This window comes from Schistocerca piceifrons, chromosome 10 (genome assembly GCF_021461385.2).
Source record: "Schistocerca piceifrons isolate TAMUIC-IGC-003096 chromosome 10, iqSchPice1.1, whole genome shotgun sequence".
Lineage (NCBI taxonomy): Eukaryota > Metazoa > Arthropoda > Insecta > Orthoptera > Acrididae > Schistocerca > Schistocerca piceifrons.
In genome coordinates, this window is record NC_060147.1 from 145795995 (window position 1) to 145817828 (window position 21834).

At 42.9% G+C, this 21834-nt stretch overlaps 1 protein-coding gene across 10 annotated transcripts in view; it reads right to left on the reverse strand.

Annotated features, from left to right (window-relative positions):
* Positions 1 to 21834, reverse strand: part of LOC124718930 (programmed cell death 6-interacting protein) — a 147802-nt gene that overhangs the window by 99050 nt on the left and 26918 nt on the right. For all 10 annotated transcript variants that reach the window (XM_047244590.1, XM_047244589.1, XM_047244586.1 and 7 more), the window contains exons 5-6: positions 16725 to 16849; positions 4660 to 4761 (exon numbers count right to left, since the gene is read on the reverse strand). In XM_047244590.1, the coding sequence (XP_047100546.1) occupies positions 4660 to 4761; positions 16725 to 16849 (227 nt within the window). The remainder of the gene's footprint in view (positions 1 to 4659; positions 4762 to 16724; positions 16850 to 21834) is intronic.

A 21834-nucleotide genomic window follows, 5' to 3' on the forward strand; every position in this document is an offset into this window, starting at 1 on the left:
GTTTATTTCCGTGTCCAGTTTTGGTTTCCCATTTCACCATTTTTAGGCCCCTCGACCAAAATAAATTGGGAGGGATCCAATTTCAAGTGCGGTCATCACCAGAGCCGATACTAAATAACCGGTGTCCGCAGTTGTCCGGTTAACGTAACACTGTCAATTCGCTCGTCAAATTAAATGCAAAGGAGATGGCTGCAGGTGTTTGAATTTTCATTCTGTACTCAACATCTGAAGTGCCTGCAACCGTCTAAAACAAGGACGGAGGTACAAAAATACAGATTAGTTCCGTAAAGTGCAGTTACACATTTTGTAGCGAGCCGACGCGGACGTGTGCGCCATTACGGCCCTCGACCCTCTGCCGGAGGAGACAGAGTCACACGGTACGAGGAGTGGCACTGCATAGCGAGTCTACAACTTCAACTTCACGAAACTGTGGAAAGGTGACCGTAACAGAATAATCGAGATAATAGTTATCACGAAGAGCATCGGGGTGACAGATCAATAGTTGAGTTACTGACTCAGTTACGACCTGAAACTCAAGCCACTTTAACACCTCAAAGGTCAGTCGAGAGACTGAATACACACTGAAGCCGCCAATATGGCACAGGCTGGTAGTCAAAATACAGTGTATGTCAAAAAGAATCACTCGATTTGGCACATCTATATTTCTGAAACTAATAAATATATATAATAAATTTTGTTTTTGATGAACGGGAAACTCAAAAAGTTTCTTTTCATACCTTTTCGTATGTGTTCAATATACCCCCTCGAGATGCACGGCATATGTCAATGCAGTATTCAAATTGTGCCCACAATGCCGTAAGTGTGTCTTGAGATACAGCTTCGACAGTTGCTGTTATGCAATGTCTCAGTTCATTCGTAAATAACCACATACAGTCATTCCCGGTGACCTCGAAGGTCAGTAATGTAAGGATCAACCGTTCGATCCGGCGTGATCGATCCACTGCTCGGCAATCCTCCGATTTAAAAAGTGCCGCACTTGCGGATGCCAGTGCGGCTGTGCCCCATCCTGTCAGTAAAAGTTGTCGTTAGAATCAGTCTCCCAGCTGTGGGAAAAGGAAGTCCTAAAGCACACCGAGATACGTACTTCCCGTAATAGCGTTCTCGGTAAAGAAAAATGTACTTTATACCTTACCTCAGATAACTATTGCTACGACTTTTTTAAAAATCTGATCATTCTTTTCGATGTACCACGTATAACTCTAGAGTTTGCTCTTTCTGACAGTGCATTGATCACGCAAATATCGCAAATAAGTAACAGTTACTTTTTTTTTAAATCGGATGATTCTTTTTTACACCTTGTGTAGCTATTCCAAACTCAGAACATACACAATAGAGTAAAACCCTACACCAAAATGGCACTTTAATATTTTTGTTTATCTCTCGCTATACATTTCGCTGCAAGTTACTAGCAGCAGCTGACAAAGTTGTATGTACTTGGCACAATATGGAGTAGTTTGATGCAGCAATATGGAACCTGCATCTACTTTAGTGAATGGCAATTCACATTAAAAAATGATTAATTAAAGCATTTTCTAAATATTATCAAGCGAACAGTAACTGCTTTGTGTGCAAAAAACAGCTACCAAATAATTTACTTGGCGTTTTCACTAGTTTATAAATGCAGAGCTTTGAGAATGAGTAAACAGTATGCATAAAAACGTGAACACAGGCTGAAAGCTTTACTTGTGACAGTCTTTTTTTGTCAACAAAATTTTCTCGGGTCTCCATCTGTGTGGTAGCGTCGATCTATCGCAACGTTTCGGGAAGTGTCATACTAGCCACCTTCTGAACTTCCTGAGACGTCACGATATATCGGCTCTAATGCCCAGCTGGAGACCCGAGAAACCTTCAGCAGTTTACGCCGGGAAAGCCTACCGTCAGTCTCCTTTTTTGTGCCTATCTGTGTCTCGTCATCTCTGCTGTACGGTTAGTGACAGGTTTCCTTTTCGTACTATTGTTATCCAGAAGACAGATTGATTGGAGTACCATCTTTTGGAATTCCCTGTATGTGTAATGGACAATAAGGATGAAAACTCCATCCAGCCACCATTCAGAATGCTTCACAGTCCTCAAAAAATGAAGGGCTATTGTCAAAAAAAATTTGCACATTTCCTGGAAAAACAAATTACAAACGACTGACAGACTCGTCAAAAGGAATCGGCGCGTTTTGCCCCGCAGTGCCAGATCGTACTTAGTAATGATTTTTCAGTGTGCCAACTGTAATAAAAATGAAGAATATTTAACGAGATATTTTCTTACAGTGGTAAGCATCTACTAAATACTACTAACAGCGACGCCTGGAAAAAAAAAGCCAAATATCTGTCAAATAGAGATAGTTACGCACAAACTTATTTCTATTCAATAGCAAAAATTTATGAAGGCTGTACAGTAACCATATAATGAAATGCAAAATGCAACAACACTACATAATGATACATCAACATTAAAGAGAACTTGCAGATAAAGTCTGTCATCTGTCTCCTAATGGGCTCTCAACGGAAATATAACAACCTACATTAAACATAAAAAAGATTCATCAGTTCGTATGGCTGACTCGCAACTCCCATCAAATTTGCACATTTATAAACTACAATTAAGAAACAATGAAGAACAACACAAAAGTTAAATATCTCTGAGTTTTATAGCTGTGGAAGAATGATTACACTGGATTACTGCCATCAGAGTGCACCTCTCAACAAACCTTCCCTTCTCAAGTTTGCTACAGAACTTACGTACACATTACTGACCGTATACAGTACTATGCTGACAGACAGCACTGCAGAAGCTTGGCTACCTGTCACAATATGCTTTACTGTTTCTCTCTGCATCAAACTCGACTGGCAACACCTCCCATTTTGCTTTAGTTTCGAGAGGGAACCCGAGTCCAGTACTTACAGTTTGACCGACAACGAGGCGCCAAAATTTCAGAACGAGAGAGTCAAAATTTCTTCCGACCGAGTCTCGTGTCTACACTAATCGCACGACCACTCCAAAGTCGACAGAGGTAGAGTACTAAAGTACGGGTGGCAATAAGTGACAACTGCCGACCGAGACTAGCACACCGCCGGCCCGACAGACGGGATCGGCAGATAACGCCGCTGCGCCACACTTCGCAGCGAGTTCCCGACCTGGAGTATCCCTGTTCCCGCGGCCGCCGACTGCCCCACTCTGTGGCTACCGCTGCCAAATCTCTACTGTCGGTGAGATGCCGAGAAAGAATACAGTGTGCGGTAGCCCGAGTAGCCGATTTTTGTCACGAAGTGACGTACACCGAGCACGAAATTACCTTATCTGACGGAGTTCGTCTCCACCGTCGAGCAAAAGGTCAAATTTGCAAACCCCCTTCTGCAAATTAGGGCACAGTGTGTCACTCTGGAGTGTCGTTTGCTGACCTTTATGTGTTTCCCTAACTCTGTGTGGGTGCGTTCGCCTTTCTTATGACACGAGCACATCCGTGCAAAGATTTTCAACGATTACTACGAATTGCTTAAGAGAAGAAGTACTTAACTGGGATTGCTACAAAAAAGTTCATCGTAGATAACCAGGTTCGTTAAAACTAATTTAGTCTTCAGACCTTCATAAAGGTTATTACAATCTAGTGTCAGCTACAAACAAAATGTTTCCATCGAATTTCCAGGTACATAAAATACAAAAAGAACAAAGTGTCAGCACGTCAGAATTAAAATTACTACACATGTCACAATTTGCGAAAACACTGTTCCCACAACATAACACACCGTGCCTAACTGTGTCATACAACTAACTACCCCCGATAGGTACGACGCGTTATTCTACGGGAACGAGGTTCGGCAAATTGTGACGTATGCAGTCGCCGTCATTTTGACACACCGGCATTTCGCTCGTTTCACGTTTTACGTACCTGGAAATTCCGTGAACGGGTTGTGTGTGTAGCTGCCACAGGACATTTGTAATAACCTTTACGAAGAACCACTACAGGTCGCCCGCTCGAGATGAGCACAGAATTACTTTTGCTTCTTGTTAAAGCAAGTACTACTATTCTGTTTGAGATCCTGTTGTTTTTAATTTTCTCGTTGAAGATTACACGTAAGATTCTCCCCGCTCCCCCACTCTGGAGTTTACAAATATCACACAGTACGGGTGGCCAGTGGTTAAGTCGTGAGAGAAACGGTCAGCACCACAGGTAGACACATCTCGGTGGCAGGGCGGAGCACGACAAGTCAGAAAGGAGTGGCGGGTCCCTCACAGCTGGGGACGACACAAACTGACGATCGGGGAGAAGACCGGACTGCAAGATATAATTTTGAGAGTAATGAAAATTAAACAGAGGCAGCAGGACACGAATGGACAATAGATAAGACAAGACCGAGGCAATCACCTGACGGAAGGTGGACAGAAGACATTAGAAAACGTGCAGCAGAAACACTGACGAGTTTAATGCAGTATCCAATAGTGGGCACCAATGCAGACTGCCATTCCACAAGACGTACAGAGTGTTATCGGTGTTATTCCGTTAATTTTGTGTGATTAAATTGGGATACTCAACTTTTCACAAAGATTCTAGAATCCTTTCAGAGCTCTCAAAATCTCCCTTCACAAAGGACATTAAGCCTACGACACATCTGGAGCAGTAGTGCTCTAGACGAGGTTGCAGCTCACCTCCAGCCGAGCGATTTCCTCCCCGACACTCTTGTTGCTCTTGCAGACGAGGCTCTGATAGTACTGCGAAATACCGTGGTACGCAGCTTGCTTTCCGGCGACCTGGAAAAATATGGAGGCAGGAAGTCGTGTGTGAAAATGCAAAACGTGTAACTGCAAAATAACAGTAGTATTTAATGTCAGTGTGAAAATTACTAAGAGATACTACAAGTTTTATTGCACATTCAAAAAGCAGCCGCTCCTCACAAAAACAAAAGCGAATAAAGCAAATGAAACTACAACCTTCACTAGGTCAGCTACATTAGAAGATCACTGTGACCGAATCCTACATAAAATAGAAGAAGTTAAAATGTTTAACAATTAGCGACCAGAAAAATCGTCAGATTACGTATTTAATCTCACGGTATTAGACAGTTGCACGAGAGACACGTAAAACAATTTGCCTACACTGTTCCAGAGAGAGATACCGCATACAGGAAAATTGGAGACCTTCACAGGTAACAGAAGCAGCTGTACTAATCTTAAGACCTCAGGTGGCGAGCCAGTACTAAACAGAGGAAAGAAAACAGTGTCAGAAGGAATACAGAGGGAGGCCATACGAGGAAACACGGAGATAGTATTACGAAAACGGAAGAGAAAGTATACGAGAATGTGATACTGTGAAAAGAATTTACCGAACCGCTGAAGAACCCGAGCTGAATAAGGCCCCTCACAAGATACTGTAACACACCCTCACCAGTGAACTACCGACCAGCAGGTACCAGCTGACGAGCCTCGGCTTCCACAACTTTCTGCCACCACCGGTCCTTTTCTGGCAGACACGGCACTGTCAAGTCACGACAACAGTACTACGAGTCTGTAGTGAGCGCGCGAGGGCAGTAGCGGGGCAGACTCGGTCGAGTGAACGTGTAGTGAAAGTGCTGCGAATCGAAAGTACACAAAGTCGGATTACGAAGTGCACCGAGGGAAATATTTCTTCTGAACAGGAATGTAGAACTGTTAGTGGCTTTCTTAAAGTGCACAATCTTTAAAATGTCAGTTTTCTCAAAGTGACAGGCCAATATAGTTAGGCACAATTTCCACTGTCTGAAGATGAAGAAATTAAATTAAAGGAGGGCATCCTTTATACCAGAGGAACCTTACTGCCTTTACCGATCGGTTTCTCAGTAAAATAAGTCTGTCTCCCGTAGTCAGACTGCCGAACGTTAGGTAAAGAGTTCACAAATGGCGTACAGTCTCGAGAAGCTGCTGCAAATTTAACGAATGTGGAAATGAACTGTACTGAACTGTGTGAGCAGCGAGGAGCTACGCACTGGTGCGTAAATTGTGACAATTACTGACACGTGTAGGAGAAGGGACGCACATGTGAAACAGTGAACGTCGTCACCGAGCAGAAGACACGAGGGATTACAGTGGTACTAAACACCACATCGCGACACGTCGAAGATGGCAGAGCGGCAAAACGACAATAATGGAATGGACAGAGAAGAACACATCCTACTTCAAAGGATTAGATGAAAAGATAGACGAAACTATTAGACAACTCGATATAAAGATTGAGAAATATGTTGCTAAAATTAAACGAGTAAAAACTCGGGAGGCAGATTTCATCGCAAAGTCGAGTGAGCGATCCAAAAATGGGGGGATGTGAGCAAGTGTAAGAACAAAGCCTCCTGCAGGTCGAAGCAGCTGTGAGGGATTGCACCAAAATTTATAACCAGTTCAGCCCACAGTTAATCTCTGTACAGAATGAACAAAAAACATAGGAGAAGAGGTAATAGCATTAGTAAAAATTTCCACACTGTAGATGGAATTCACGACTCCTAGGACACTGACAACTAACGACAATAACTTTGAGGATATTATACCGGATATTTCACAGAAAGCAACTGGAAACCTCAATACGAGAGCAAATAACGTAGTATTCACCAGTTTGGAAACTTCAGTAGGAATTCTTACACATTCCACATGGGAGGAAGACCACAGCTGAAGGCAGGGATACGGGCAGCCACAAAACAAGAGCTGCAGCCGACAGGGCCGACTCCCTGAATTTAGGCGGCGTGACTTATGGTAAGTTTGAAAAACCTCACGTAGAGAAATATTGGTTACAGGAAATGAAAGAGGTGGTCACAGATAAACTGAAATGAGCAAATAATGGACACATGGAACAGTTTGCCGGTTGGCACGTTGGAAAAGTCACTAGAATTAAACAGATACTAGGAAACGCCAACGGGTGAGGAAACTTTAATAAGACGGGCACCGGACTGTGAGTCGGCTCGATACGGAGGTGTGACGTAAGGTTTCACGGTTGAAAAAGAAGAGCGAGGAAAACTGATTTTAACACGTGTAGAGAGCACGACGGGAAGGCCGCAATGACAGTGGGAATAACGTGAGCCGAACTACCGAAACCACGAATACGGAGGCCGGTGGCCGGTACCTCGGTGATGCGGCTCACAATTAGTTGCACGAAATTTAGAACGACAGACGACGAGAGGAAACCGGTGGCTCTGTGAGAACGTTACAGCCAGACCGTGACAGATACGGCAACTCTTGCGAGCACAAACGGGAGACAAAGCGAGGTTCAAAGAGCACAGGGACGACAGTGCGGAAATTTTGTACGCGATCGGACGTGCCGTGTTGTACTGCGAGGAGAGGAAGAAATGCGTAGACCGCGATATGAAAACAGCAGAGAGAGGAATGAGAACCGTGGACGAGTGGATTAGTTTCAGCTTGTACACTAATACTACTACTGAGAGGCAAAACGTGCCATTCCAAATTATAAAGAACTTACCACACACCATAGGAATGAAATATGACCACAGAAATAAAGAATTAATCAACGATGTGCGTAATGATGCAAAGCAGTTAGTGAATAGAATGAAATAAATGACAACACAGTGTTAAAGTAAATGACAAAATCTACAGGAAATGTTACAGTTAATGAAGGAATTGTGACCAATTCAGAAAAGGAATACGAGTGAGGAGAATCAAAAGACGCCGTTTTAAAAGTATCGAGTGCTTCTAATGCTGAGCTACTTAGCACGAGCAATCTTGCAATATTATTTAAAGTATTTGCAGCTGTACAGACAGAAGACGTACGGGTGTCACAATTAGAAAACAGAGTGGTAGATGCTGCTTCGAAAATGGCATTTGTCAAGCCAGGAGGTGTAATTACAGAAGAAAGACCAGGAACGAAGAAAAACGAGATAAACATTAGAACATTATCCGATGTTACACCCCCCCCCCCCCCCCACACACACACACACACACACACACACACGTAGACATACTACAGTAGATGTACGCAAACAATGTTGCATTGCACCTCCAGAACCAGACCTAACAGTTCTGAATTGAAGAATATATGTAACTGTTTGAAAGTAAATCTGTGTGTTATGAGAAAGACATATCAACTGGAAAAGCAAGAAAAAGACAAATTATACAAAGCAAATAACTGTTTAAAATACATGTGTTCTGTCGAAGAGGAGGAGTCAGAGCCTGCTCCAATTAAAAAAAAAAAAAGAGTTAGGACAAATAAGGGATTCCCTTGTATGGGGGAAGACACGGATGAAGAAAAGTGGCTGCAAAACTCACCAGTTTCAAATACACTCAGTTTTGAAAAATGTAGCAGAACGAACGTGAATAACGATGACGCGGACAAACTTCGAGTGTGCCTGCAAGTGAGGCATGGCGACAGAAGAAGAATCGATATAAATGGGAAGTGGACATGTTGGGAACGTGCAATACTTGCACGGAACTAGAGAAAGAAACGACAACTGTGCAAGATATTCAAAGTGAGGAACGAGTGAAGAAAATGACAACACTGTACAATTAGTCAAACAGTTCGTGCAGTGAAAAAGAAAAAGTAAAAGAAAACATCATTTCAACAAATTTGCCAATGTTTCCATACATAAAAAGCTGTTTATTAGTGTGAAATATTATATGCCAGGTTAAGCAGCAGCAGTAATGCCCAAGTGAAGACAGTTTTAAAAACGTTGTGCTTTTATGACAGAATGAGTGATAGGATCATTTTCGACAGAGCCATATTTGGACTACTGGTCGGCGTAGGTTAGAAATACGAGGTGTTTCAAAGAGGACCTAACAGCTTTGAAAGTTAATGTAAATTAATTCACAGTACTTGCAGAGGCGATTGTAGTGTCAATTTGTAGGTAAACACATTAAGTATTGTCTCGTGCAGTTGACTAGTGCCTAGCTCCGAGCTGCCTTCCTTGGACCCGAGAGTACTAGCTGTGTTTTTCGGTTTGAAGAATCGAAGTCTGTGGCAACGGTTGAGTGTAATTTCTGTACCGATGTTTTGTAGAAACAGGGTGTACAGCCCCTTTATTTCCGTGAGAGAACCATCGACAGGACAGTGTACCCAGATACGTTACAACAATTTTTGATACCACAGATCGATGAGGATGACTGAGAACGAAATTTTTACCTCGTGAGAGACTGTGCACCACCCCACCACCTGGCTGACGTCTGGGCGTTTCTCAGCGACCACTTTCCAGGTCAACGTATTGGCCGCAATGCACCGACCGCGTGGCCCCTACGTTCGCCAGACGTGACACCGTTCGATTTTTTTTTTTTATGGGGATTCATCGAGGATATAGTGTTTGTACCTCCTGTGCTGGCTTCTCTACCTGAACTTAGAGCAAGAATTTCTGCAACCACTGAGCAAGTTTCACCTGCAATGCTACGGCGAGTTTGGGAAGAAATTGGCTTCCGATGGGACGTGTGCAGGATAACTGGTGGAAGCCACGTACAACATCTTTAGTTTAAGGTAAAAAAACTTTCTGTGTTTTACTACACAATATCACTATACCCAGCTCTATACCTTCTTTCAATACATTTATACGAAATTTTGAAGTTGTAAAGTCCTTTGCGAAACACCCTACATACGGAGGACTTGTGGAAGCGCCAGTCGACACAGGTCATTCTGGTCAACTGTGCAAGTAGGGTCAGTCAAAGAAAGCTAATTAACGTGCCACACACGGATGTTTCGAGATTACGTGACGGCGTTTTTTCAAGTATTTCACGCAGTCGTCACTCGGGCGACACGGGTGACGCGTCTGTCGCACACGCGCGTACGGTACAGTTGGAGCTCACGCAGCGGCAGCCGACGCCTCCGCAGAGTTTGAGCAAACGAGTGAGACGACATGGGGTGCACGAGAAGCGCGCTAGCGAGAAGCGTCGTATTCCCGGCTGACAACACTCGGCACTACCGAAAATGTCATCCCTGCAGCAGTATAATGTCTGCTCATCCGTTTGACGACAAAAGTCTACACGTAGGCAACTCACTGAACGCGTCAACAGGAGTGGACAGGAAAGCTTCTGCACGACTGGTGGCACCCGAGCACACGCGACCGGCGACGAGCTGCCGCACGGAGCCGCCACGACGTCAGACGCCGCACGTCTGTAGCGAGTCCGGGGGGGGCGGGACTCCGCCCTCACCACACTACACGCGAGTTTTCCAGTACGACGAGAACTTCGGGTATTTGTGTGTGCAGTGAATGTAAGCACAGTAAAGTGTTTGAAGAAATGTGAGGTATCGGTAATGTAAGTGCGTATTTCGTCATTTATTTCCTAGTCTCCCTTATGGCAGAAAGTTTTATTAAAAATGGTTATCACGTCTAATTCCCTGTCGTGTATTAAAGTCTCGTTTAGTAATGGGATTTTGGTGGAAAACGAATTTGTCTCTTACTGAAGCACTCTGTGAGCACTGACTGGTAATTTTACCTTTAAAACAATACCTACACTTGCAATATACGTACATTACGTCTTCAAAGAGTTAATGTCTGTTATTCACACACATTTGCGCTTTCAAAAGAAAGTTGCCAAACAATTGTCTATTTACATTTGACATACTACACATACAGAAAATACACGGCACAATTTACACTTTCGAATGATCCACACGGTTAAATGAACGTAATTACACAAGAGAACACTTTTTATCATTTGCTCCATATATTATCCCATATTTACCGAGTTTTTGTAGTACGTTGTATCTTTCTACGTGTTATCGGTATTTCTAATTTGTGTGACTTTTCTGTTAATAATTACTTACCACTTTGATATCTACTGTAAACTTTTAGAGTGTGAGTGAGTTGGAGCACTGTCATGCTGAAAACTGTAGCAAAGTCAGACGGTTGATCGAATATTTCGTGTTATTGTTTGCTTTTGATCTAGATGGGGTATTTGCAATTGTCATGGGATTTTGAGCTGTTATTCTGTCAAAATTTCATTTTGTGAAACAATTAAGGGTGGAGAAGTAAGATACCGTAATCAACGAATTACCTAGTAGAAGTCAGTAGCTGGTAAGCCTCAGCTTATAGGACTTTTTGCAGCCTCCTGCCTTTCTTCCGGCACTCGGGGCAGTGTCGGGTCACGACGGCAGTGTGAGTGAGTACAGGAGAGCACCTGAGAGCAGTAGTGAGGCGCACTCGGTCAAGTGAACGCATAGTGAAAGAGCTGTGAATCACGAGTACGGGAAGTCGGATTACGAAGTGATTAACAGCGTACCGAGGGAAATATTTAGTTGGAATGCGAATACTCAATTATCAGTGGGTTTTTGCAGTCCGTGAACATTAATGAAATTTGTCAGTATCATCAAAGTGAATGCGTGTGATGTAGTTGTGTGTGTTTCCCTCTGTTTGAAGATGAATAAATTGAATTCTTCATTTGTGTGGCCATATTGTCCATAGTAGTTTTACAATTCCTGAGGGTATTTTTGATCCGTCATCACAACTACAAGAAAATGTGAATTTATTTTCTCTCACCAGTGTGGTTTGCTTTATTGAAATAAAGCATCATCAATGGCCCATATTTTGATCTTAAAAACAAATCAAAGTATAAGTATCTTTAATTACAGACCACTGATACCTTTAGATCAATAAAGCAGTCATGCCTGGCGGGAGAAAACTTGCATTTTCTTGTAGTTGAAATGGCAGATCAAAAGGAAGTTAGAAAATTAATAAGTGAAGTTGGCCCTCAATTACTAAATACTCATAAAATTTATGACTGTAACAAAACAGAACAGTTTGTACTTAATTTTTGTATGTAACACACCACTGGAGATCTCTCAAATGTAATTAACTAATGCATAATCTATAAAATACATACCTTTTATTCCACAATTGATTTCGTAGTAAACAATTACTGTCCTGCCCAGTACAGTCACACTGTAGTTTAATTCCTTATGCGATCGTGGCTGAAATAGGCTTCTCTCCCCACAGTGCAATTGCTAGCCACCGGGAACTGCAGTCAGAAAGTATAAAATTACGGGTGGAGAGCTTACACCCTGGAGATGAAGACATTCCCTCAGAATAAAAGATTTAGGTTAGAGGGACCCCCCCCCTTGGGAGAAACGATAAAATACCTGACGGCTTACCAGAGAGGACATTATCATCGTTGATAAAGAACGTCCGTCCTCAGAGACCAAAAACAGGAAAAGTTAACGTAATATTGGTAAACTGCAGGAGTATCCAGGGCAAGGTTCCTGAATTAGTATCTCTTATTGAAGAAAATAGTGCGCATATAGTATTAGGAACGGAAAGTTGGTTAAAACCGGAAGTGAACAGTAACGAAATCCTAGACACAGAATGGAATATATACCGCAAGGATAGGATAAACGCCAATGGTGGAGGAGTATTTATAGCAGTAAAGAATTCAATAATATCCAGTGAAGTTATTAGCGAATGCGAATGTGAAATAATCTGGGTTAAGTTAAGTATCAAAGGTGGGTCAGATATGATAGTCGGATGCTTCTATAGACCACCTGCATCAGCAACCGTAGTAGTTGAGCGCCTCAGAGAGAACCTGCAGAACGTCGTGAAGAAGTTCCGTGATCATACTATTGTAATAGGGGGAGACTTCAATCTACCAGGTATAGAATGGGATAGTCACACAATCAGAACTGGAGCCAGGGACAGAGACTCTTGTGACATTATCCTGACTGCCTTGTCCGAGAATTACTTCGAGCAGATAGTTAGAGAACCAACTCGTGAAGCTAACGTTTTAGACCTCATAGCAACAAATAGACCGGAACTTTTCGACTCCGTGAATGTAGAAGAGGGTATCAGTGATCATAAGTCAGTGGTTGCATCAATGACTACAAGTGTAATAAGAAATGCCAAGAAAGGAAGGAAAATATATTTGCTTAACAAGAGTGATAGGGCACAAATCGCAGAATATCTGAGTGACCACCATCAAACGTTCATTTCTGAGGAAGAGGATGTGGAACAAAAATGGAAAAAATTCAGAAACATCGTCCAGTACGCCTTAGATAAGTTCGTACCGACTAAGGTCCAAAGCGAGGGGAAAGATCCACCGTGGTATAACAATCATGTACGAAAGGTACTACGGAAACAAAGAAAGCTTCATCATAGGTTTAAGAGTAGTCGAATCATAGCTGATAAGGAAAAGCTGAACGAAGCGAAAAAGAGCGTAAAGAGAGCAATGAGAGAAGCATTCAACGAATTCGAACATAAAACATTGGCAAACAATCTAAACAAGAACCCTAAAAAGTTTTGGTCATATGTAAAATCGGTAAGCGGATCTAAATCCCCTATTCAGTCACTCGTTGACCACGATGGCACCGAAACAGAGGACGACCGAAGAAAGGCAGAAATACTGAATTCAGTGTTCCGAAACTGTTTCACTGCGGAAAATCGTAACACGGTCCCTGACTTCAGCCGTCGCACGGACGCCAAAATGGAAAATATTGAAATAAACGATATCGGAATTGAAAAACAACTGCTATCACTTAGTAGCGGAAAAGCATCCGGACCAGACGAGATACCCTTAAGATTCTACAGTGATTATGCTAAAGAACTTGCCCCCTTTCTATCAGCAATTTATCGTAGATCGCTGGAAGAACGTAAAGTACCTAGCGACTGGAAGAAAGCGCAGGTCGTTCCCATTTTCAAGAAGGGTCATAAATCAGATGCGAATAATTATAGGCCTATTTCGCTTACGTCAATCTGTTGTAGAATAATGGAACATGTTTTGTGTTCTCATATTATGACGTAGACACTGGCGAGCAGATTGATGCCGTATTCCTGGACTTCAGGAAGGCATTTGATACGGTTCCGCACTTACGTTTAGTGAAAAAAATACGAGCTTACGGAATATCGGACCAGGTTTGTGATTGGATTCAGGATTTCCTAGAAGAAAGAACACAACATGTCATTCTTAACGGTTCAAAATCTGCAGATGTAGAGGTAATTTCGGGAGTACCGCAGGGAAGCGTGATAGGGCCTTTATTGTTTACAATATACATAAATGACTTAGTTGACAACATCGGTAGCTCCGTGAGGCTATTTGCAGATGACACGGTTGTCTACAAGAAAGTAGCAACATCAGAAGACTCGTACGTACTCCAGGAGGACCTGTGGAGGATTAATGCATGGTGCGACAGCTGGCAGCTTTCCCTAAACGTAGATAAATGTAATATAATGCGCATACATAGGGGCAGAAATCCATTCCAGTACGATTATGCCATAGGTGGTAAATCATTGGAAGCGGTAACGACCGTAAAATACTTAGGAGTTACTATCCGGTGCGATCTGAAGTGGAATGATCACATAAAACAAATAGTGGGAAAAGCAGGCGCCAGGTTGAGATTCATAGGAAGAATTCTAAGAAAATGTGACTCATCGACGAAAGAAGTAGCTTACAAAACGCTTGTTCGTCCGATTCTTGAGTATTGCTCATCAGTATGGGACCCTTACCAGGTTGGATTAATAGAAGAGATAGACATGATCCAGTGAAAAGCAGCGCGATTCGTCATGGGGACATTTAGTCAGCGCGAGAGCATTACGGAGATGCTGAACAAGCTCCAGTGGCGGACACTTCAAGAAAGGCGTTACGCAATACGGAGAGGATTATTATCGAAATTACGAGAGAGCACATTCCGGGAAGAGATGGGCAACATATTACTACCGCCCACATATATCTCGCGTAATGATCACAACGAAAAGATCCGAGAAATTAGAGCAAATACGGAGACTTACAAGCAGTCGTTCTTCCCACGCACAATTCGTGAATGGAACAGGGAAGGGGGGATCAGATAGTGGTACAATAAGTACCCTCCGCCACACACCGTAAGGTGGCTCGCGGAGTATAGATGTAGATGTAGATGTAGATTCTCAGCAGAGCCAGCCACGACAGAATTTTTCTACTCGATATGAGAGATATACGAGGGCAGAATGGAAAGTCTGGTGAAAAGGCGAGAAAATATGTTTGTTTTGTAAACTACTCACCTTACTTCTCGACAGTCTCCTTCGAGGGACTCAGACTCGGTCCAGCGATCCTCCGGCATTTTCATCCAGTCGGAAACATAGGTTCTGTCAAACTCTAAAATGCTGGTCGATTGCAAATACCACTTCCTTATATGATAAAAATTTGTCCCCAGCAAGACAAAGTTTGAAGTTAGGGAACAGGAAGAATAGAGTGGACGAGGAGCAAATTCAAAACCCTATTCGTGCAATTTCGTCATTATTAACGCTGATGTGTGGGATGGTGCAACATCCTGATTAAAGAGCATTTCTTTTTGAGCTAACCTCGGTCTTTTTCAGACAACGTAAGTTTCAAACGATCCAACAATGATTCGTGATAAGAGTCCAGTTACGGTTCTACCTTTCCAATTAATCTATGAGGATTCCCAAAACAACACCTTACCCGCTAACAAAATGGCATTTGCTTTCTTCAGTGCACTTTCACCATCCTTCATGCGTTGTTTTGACTGCCATTTTGACGTCCGTGTGTAATGATAGATCCAGGTTTCATCAACAGTCTCAAATTGACAGACACTGTCGAAATGTTGTCCAGGACGCACTTTTGGCAGACAGTGAGCAATCACTGCAACCACCTCACACACAGCTTCTTCGTAGTCAATTCTCTATGCAGGATATTATGCACTCACACCATTGAGATGCCTCCAGTCTGGGCAATCTCACGAATTTTTATTCGTCAGTCTTTCGTTAACCAATCACAGATTTTGCCAACGGTTTCCTTTGTGGTGACCTCAACCGGATGGCCGGAACGGGCTTTGTCTTCAGTGCCTGTCTGACCACATTTAAATTCATTAATCCAAAATTAAATGGTATTCAATGATGGTGCAGAGTCTGCCTGAACCTCAACCAATTCTATTTCAATTTGTGTGGCAGTCTAACCCATCAAATGAAAATGTTAAATAACAGCACAAAGCTCCGTTTTCTCTATTTTACACCGCAGTCGACACACCGACCGATTCGCACGGCCGTCGACAATGAGCCGTACACCGTACGTCGTCCAAATTCTTTATACAATGCTCGGAACAATCCAGCTTATCGACTGCGAAGGTGCGACATAAATGTTACATTATTTTACGGGAACTTACTAGACTTACCAAACCGTCCTCGTATGAGAAAGGTTACACAACCTCAGAATTCAAAAAGAACATAGTAATTCCTATTCCGAGAAAGGCAGGTTCTGGCAAGTGCGAATACTGCCAAACTACCAGTTTCATTTTAATAAATCACAGCTTTAAAATTATTTAGAGAAAAATGGAAAAACTAGAGGAAGTTGACCTCGTGAGCCAATACTGACCTACACATCTTTGAAGAGAGTTTAATGAAACACAAACCAAGATTTTAAAAAATGCTTGTGACTACACCGACTGGACCACACTCTTCAAAATCTAAAAAGAAGATGTGCTTACAGAGAGGAAAACAATATCTACGACTCTCACAGAAACTCGACAGCAGTCTTAAGAATCCAAGGACACTAAAGGGAAGCGGCTGTCAAAATGGGTCGCAGTCTAGCTCCGATGTCATTCCGTCCGTACGACGAGCAGGGAGTCGACGAAACGAAGCAGAAATTTGGAAACAGATTTAAAGTTCACAGAGAAGAAATAAAATCTTCGAGGTTTGCCAACACCGTAATTTTGTCAGAGACGGCAAAGAACTCCGAAGAGCAGTCGAACGAAACAGACCGTGTCTCAAATCGACAAACTGACCGGAGTCAAATAAAATCGGGCAATGCCGAGGGAATTAGCTTTGATAAGGTGCGAGACCCACCGTCGGCAGCCAGTCGCGGTCCCACAGGGCGTGCAGCAGCTCCTTCTGGAAGAGCTTCATCACCTCGGCGTACAGCTCCTCGCACTGCGCACTCAGCTTCGCCACCACCGCATCCTTCATGCGATCTGCAACAGCAACGTCAAAAGTCCTCCACCTCTTCCGACAAGACGAAACCCTGCAAATGCGACAGTCTCTGTATTTTGTCGAGAGAGAGAGAGAGAGAGAGAGAGAGAGAGAGAGAGAGAGAGGGGGGGGGGGGGGGTCGAAGGAGGAGGAAGAGAGAGAAAACTGGTTACTCGGGACAGTAATGGGCATTACCGGTAGGGAATCGTGTCGATTACCTTTTAAAGAAATGAACATCCGATACCGTCACTCTCCGTTCGGACAATACGCAGAGATGTTCGTGCCCGCGACACCAGAAATAGAATACACCGGACCGAGTATATACCGAAACAGCTTTAAATTGAGTGTTTTGTACCACATAAATTAACATGTAACAAGTCAGGACACTGTTGGCAGAAGAAAAAAAAGTACGTCACATTTAAGAATTCAAAATCTACAAGATTGACACCGTTTTAGGGAGAAGTGATCCCTGGCATTCCTTGAGGAAGTGTTCTGTCATTTACCGTCTAGTAAAGTCATCAGAAGTTTAAAACAAATTGCAAAATGATTTAGACAAGCTATCTGTGCTGTGTGAAAAGTCGCAATCAGTTCTAAACAATAAAAAGTGTGCAGTCACTCACAAGAGTACTAAAAAGAACATCCAATTTTGGTTACATGATAAATAGTAAAAATTTAACAGTTGTCAACTCGATTAAACATCTACACATTACAAACAACTTCTATTTGAACTGTCACAGAAAATGCTGTGGGGAAGGTGAACCAAACCATGTTTTATTGCCAGAATATTTAGAACGTATAACAGGGTCTATTGAAGAGACTGGCTTGTCTATCCTCTTCTGGAGTACTGCAGTGTGGTGTGCAACCCATTCCAGACAGGACCGACTGAGGACATCGAAAGAGTTCAAAGAAGAGCAGCTAGTTTTGTTTCATTACAAAATACTACAGAGAGTGTCACAAATACAACATGCATGTCTGGGTGGCAATCACTGCAACAAAGGTTACCTTTATTGCATCTAGACATTTTCACCAAATTTCGGTCGCCAATTCCCCCTCCGAATGTGAAAAATTTGTCAGCTCCCACCTACGTAGGGAGGAATGACGGTCACAATAAAATAAGAGAAATCAGAGTTCACACAGAAAGACTGAGCTGTCTTTTCCCTCGAGTGCTATTCAAAAATGGAACGACCGAGAAACAGCCGAAATGGTTCGACAGGTCCTCTGTCGAGCACTTGCGTGTGAATTGCAGGTTAGTTGTGTAGATATAGACAAAATATATTGGCAGAAATCTGAAAACAGATAACCTCATTCTTTGAGAGAAATCTGAAATGCACTTGCAAAGATTCTGTATTGCCAAATATCTGTACAAAGTATAAAAAGTAGATATACTTGTGTGCACAATGTGGAACTAAATACTCTAATGTCACTGTGTTTAGAAGTAAACATGAACTGGCCATTACAAACTTTAACTGTAAACCAAATGATGCCTAACCTGACACACACTGACTTATAAAAAATGAAGACACTATTAATGTTCCCCTAACAGGCATAAACAATGGGTGATCTGGAAGGGATACAAAGACATCAGGGGTTTAAACAAATTTCAATTTTTTCTAATTCCGAATATATCATATCTTCATTTATCTAGACTGTCAAATTTCTATCATTTTTTAAAGAAAAAATTGCTATTAAGTTCCTAGGCTTTCACGACCAGAGTCATATTCGACAAAATAATTTTGGGTATCAGGCCACGTTATCCTAAAATACTACAGCAACTAAGTTGCCGAGATTTCCACCGACTCCCTGTGATCCTCTTCAAGGTGTTAACTGCTGGGTACTGGTGAATGTTGACATCCACACGTTAACTATTTCAGTTATATAGCTGATATTCTATTTCTTACCAATCACCTATTCTATTTCCCACCAATCACCTACTGGAGTTGTCACCCAATCAGCCACCAGAGTAGCACAGGCAATAGCCTACCATACGGCACAGATATCTATCTTCAAATTGTCCAATGACTCCCAGATATATGATGCCGGTAGCGACCATATACCTGAAATAGACAATATGTAGGGAAAGACATTCACCAGTATTCTGCAGTTAACTGCCCCGAAGAGGACCGCAGCGAGTCAGTCGAAATGTCGGCAATTTAGTTGCTTTAGTGTTTTATAATGACGTGGCCCGATACCCAAAATTATTGTATTAAAAAAAAAATTGCCAGTTTGTGCAATGACACTTCCATTCAGTGTCTCGTCAAAATAGACGGGGAAAAAAGCGACACTCTTGAGACGCCCGACGTGCGGCCACGAGTAAATGGGGCCCCACCTTAAAATGAGGAGGAGAACAGTGCCACTAGACGTAGAGGCTGAGAAATCACTGTCAAGATGCGAGGAGTTGCAGGACCAACTCCACCGTGCAGAGATGTCCCCAGGTCGAAAGGCACGAATTATTTGTCAATTTGCAACAGTGTCTGCACAGAGGTTGACATCAAACTAACCTTTGATACAGTTATCGGGTTGGAAGAGTTCTGGAAACGAAAATTTTAATGTGCAGCTCCAGGACGTGGTGAGTGAGTTACGTATGTACATTTTCAATGTAAAATATTTTTCATAATGTTACAGAGTTCAGAAAGGCATCCATTTAGCCAGGCTCAAACAGAGGGAAAGAGAATACTTTCGGCCAGGCCAGAACCACGTCTAGGACAGCACAGCTTGAGACTGTGCTGCAGACCACAGAGAGGAAAACAGGTGTTGGCGTGAATGTGCATTAGAATGGATTCCACACACAAGTGTATGGAAGGAAATAATCTGTGCACGTACTAAGCAGGATCAAACAGCATCTGCTTCAGAATTTGACATCTCTTCTATACTCATTTTTGTGTATTTGTACAGGGTGGTAGCAAAGGAATGCCTTTGTCTGGTCCTGTGTCAAAAAAAAAAAAAAAAAAAAAGGAATTGTGTTCTGGACGCAAGAAGTCAAAGATTTGCTATCAACTTAAAAAAAAAAATAATAATAATAATAATAATAATAATAATAATAATTTCTTCCCATAGCCATACATTGTGTATCTTAATTTACAGCTGAATTTTACTGTTTTTCTTACAAAACTGTAGTAGTCGCAGACAAGACTGCCACGATAAATTTTAACTGGAAACCTCGTTAATTTTATAGGTCTCCACAACAATACTGAGATACCTGTGATAAATTCTGGAGCGTATTTATGAGCGTGACTCAAAGTAAATTACACTAAATAATCTGAAGGGGGGGGGGGGGGGGGAGGGAGGGGATAAACATTAAAGAAAAAAATACCATTCCACAGATACAGTACTATTTTTGAGCGAAATTACGTAATCCTTGCAGGAGCTTCTTTGAATGTTTTAGGCTCTCTTCTTTTAGTCCAGAGTCATTACAGTGCTGTTAACAACTACACTGTTTAGTCACATTATTTAGTTTCTACAGCTTACGACAGTTTCAGTTAATCTGTAATGTTCACTATCAGAAAATAAGACAAATATGGCTTCACTTAGATTTTTCCCCACTGTCTAGCACGTAGATAGCAGTTACGAAGTCAAGTATAAAGGGCTAAGTTCACATTTAAAATAAAGCAACAAATTAGAACTTCCTGTCAGTTCAAAAGAAAACAACGCATATCACATTAGTTACTTCTACAAATTATCTGGTTATATATAAAAACAAAGATGAGGTGACTTACCGAACGAAAGCGCTGGCAGGTCGATAGACACACAAACAAACACAAACATACACACAAAATTCAAGCTTTCGCAACAAACTGTTGCCTCATCAGGAAAGAGGGAAGGAGAGGGGAAGACGAAAGGAAGTGGGTTTTAAGGGAGAGGGTAAGGAGTCATTCCAATCCCGGGAGCGGAAAGACTTACCTTAGGTGGAAAAAAGGACAGGTATACACTCGCACACACGCACATATCCATCCACACATACAGACACAAGCAGACATATTATCTGGTTACCTAGATTTAAGAACTGAAAATTCCTGTAGACTGCACAGTAGTGTTCAGTGTGTGGCTGCGTGACTGTCAGTAATTCATTACAAACAGGACTCCCGTTCCAGATATAGGTAAGTGTTTTTTTAAATAAAATCTTCTGCCGTGTCAGTTAGAATAAAATTCTCTACCTCGTGACGGCTCTCCCCGCCACTGTCACAGGGGAGTAAAAACCACCGACTGCCGGGTCTGGCACAGACATCCACTTGTACAGGCACGATTGCAGCCTCTGGCACCAATCAGAGGGGGCCGAAAACGACGAGTGCACGAAGGGTACGTCGGGCAGCTGACAGCAGCTCCGGCCCGCCGCGGGACCGAATGACGTCAGGTGGTGCCACCTCCGAAGCTGCCCCTCCCACCCACACGCGTCAAGCGTACGACGTCGCTTCCTTTCGACAACCGAGGCCCGCCCCCTACACCGTACTGAAGTTTTACTGCTCGTGTCCGTTAAAATTGTTGCCGTCTATTCCGAACTCGGCTGCTTCCTTTATAACGGAATCCGAATATACCGACACACAAATCACGACTCTAGTGTTTTCAAACTGTACTTCGTGTCCTTTTACCGGGCAGTCCTCAGCTACGGCCGACCCGTCGAGCTCCCACTGTACAATAAGCCGGCCGTGCGAAGTACACTCTGCTAATGTTTAAACTGTCCGACTCGTACAGATCCTGCCGCATTCGTGAAGGACACCGAACGTACCGGGTGCACGAAGAACTGCGTCGCCTGTAACGGGGTGTAGCATTTCTCGTATCCTGTGAGTAGGCGAGACCGCCGACCTCGGTATGTGTCTCCGCGGCACACGTCCCGACTTGCTGCTCGTCGCCCCACACTACGACAGGAAAGGAGCCGGCTCGGCCTCTCCTGCGACTGACGAGAAGTCCTCCACCCGCGGCGCCCGAAAGCGTTTGCGACGTGTCTCTCACTATAATGATTCTCTCTGAACACGTGTCTCCAGTGCTGCAATTC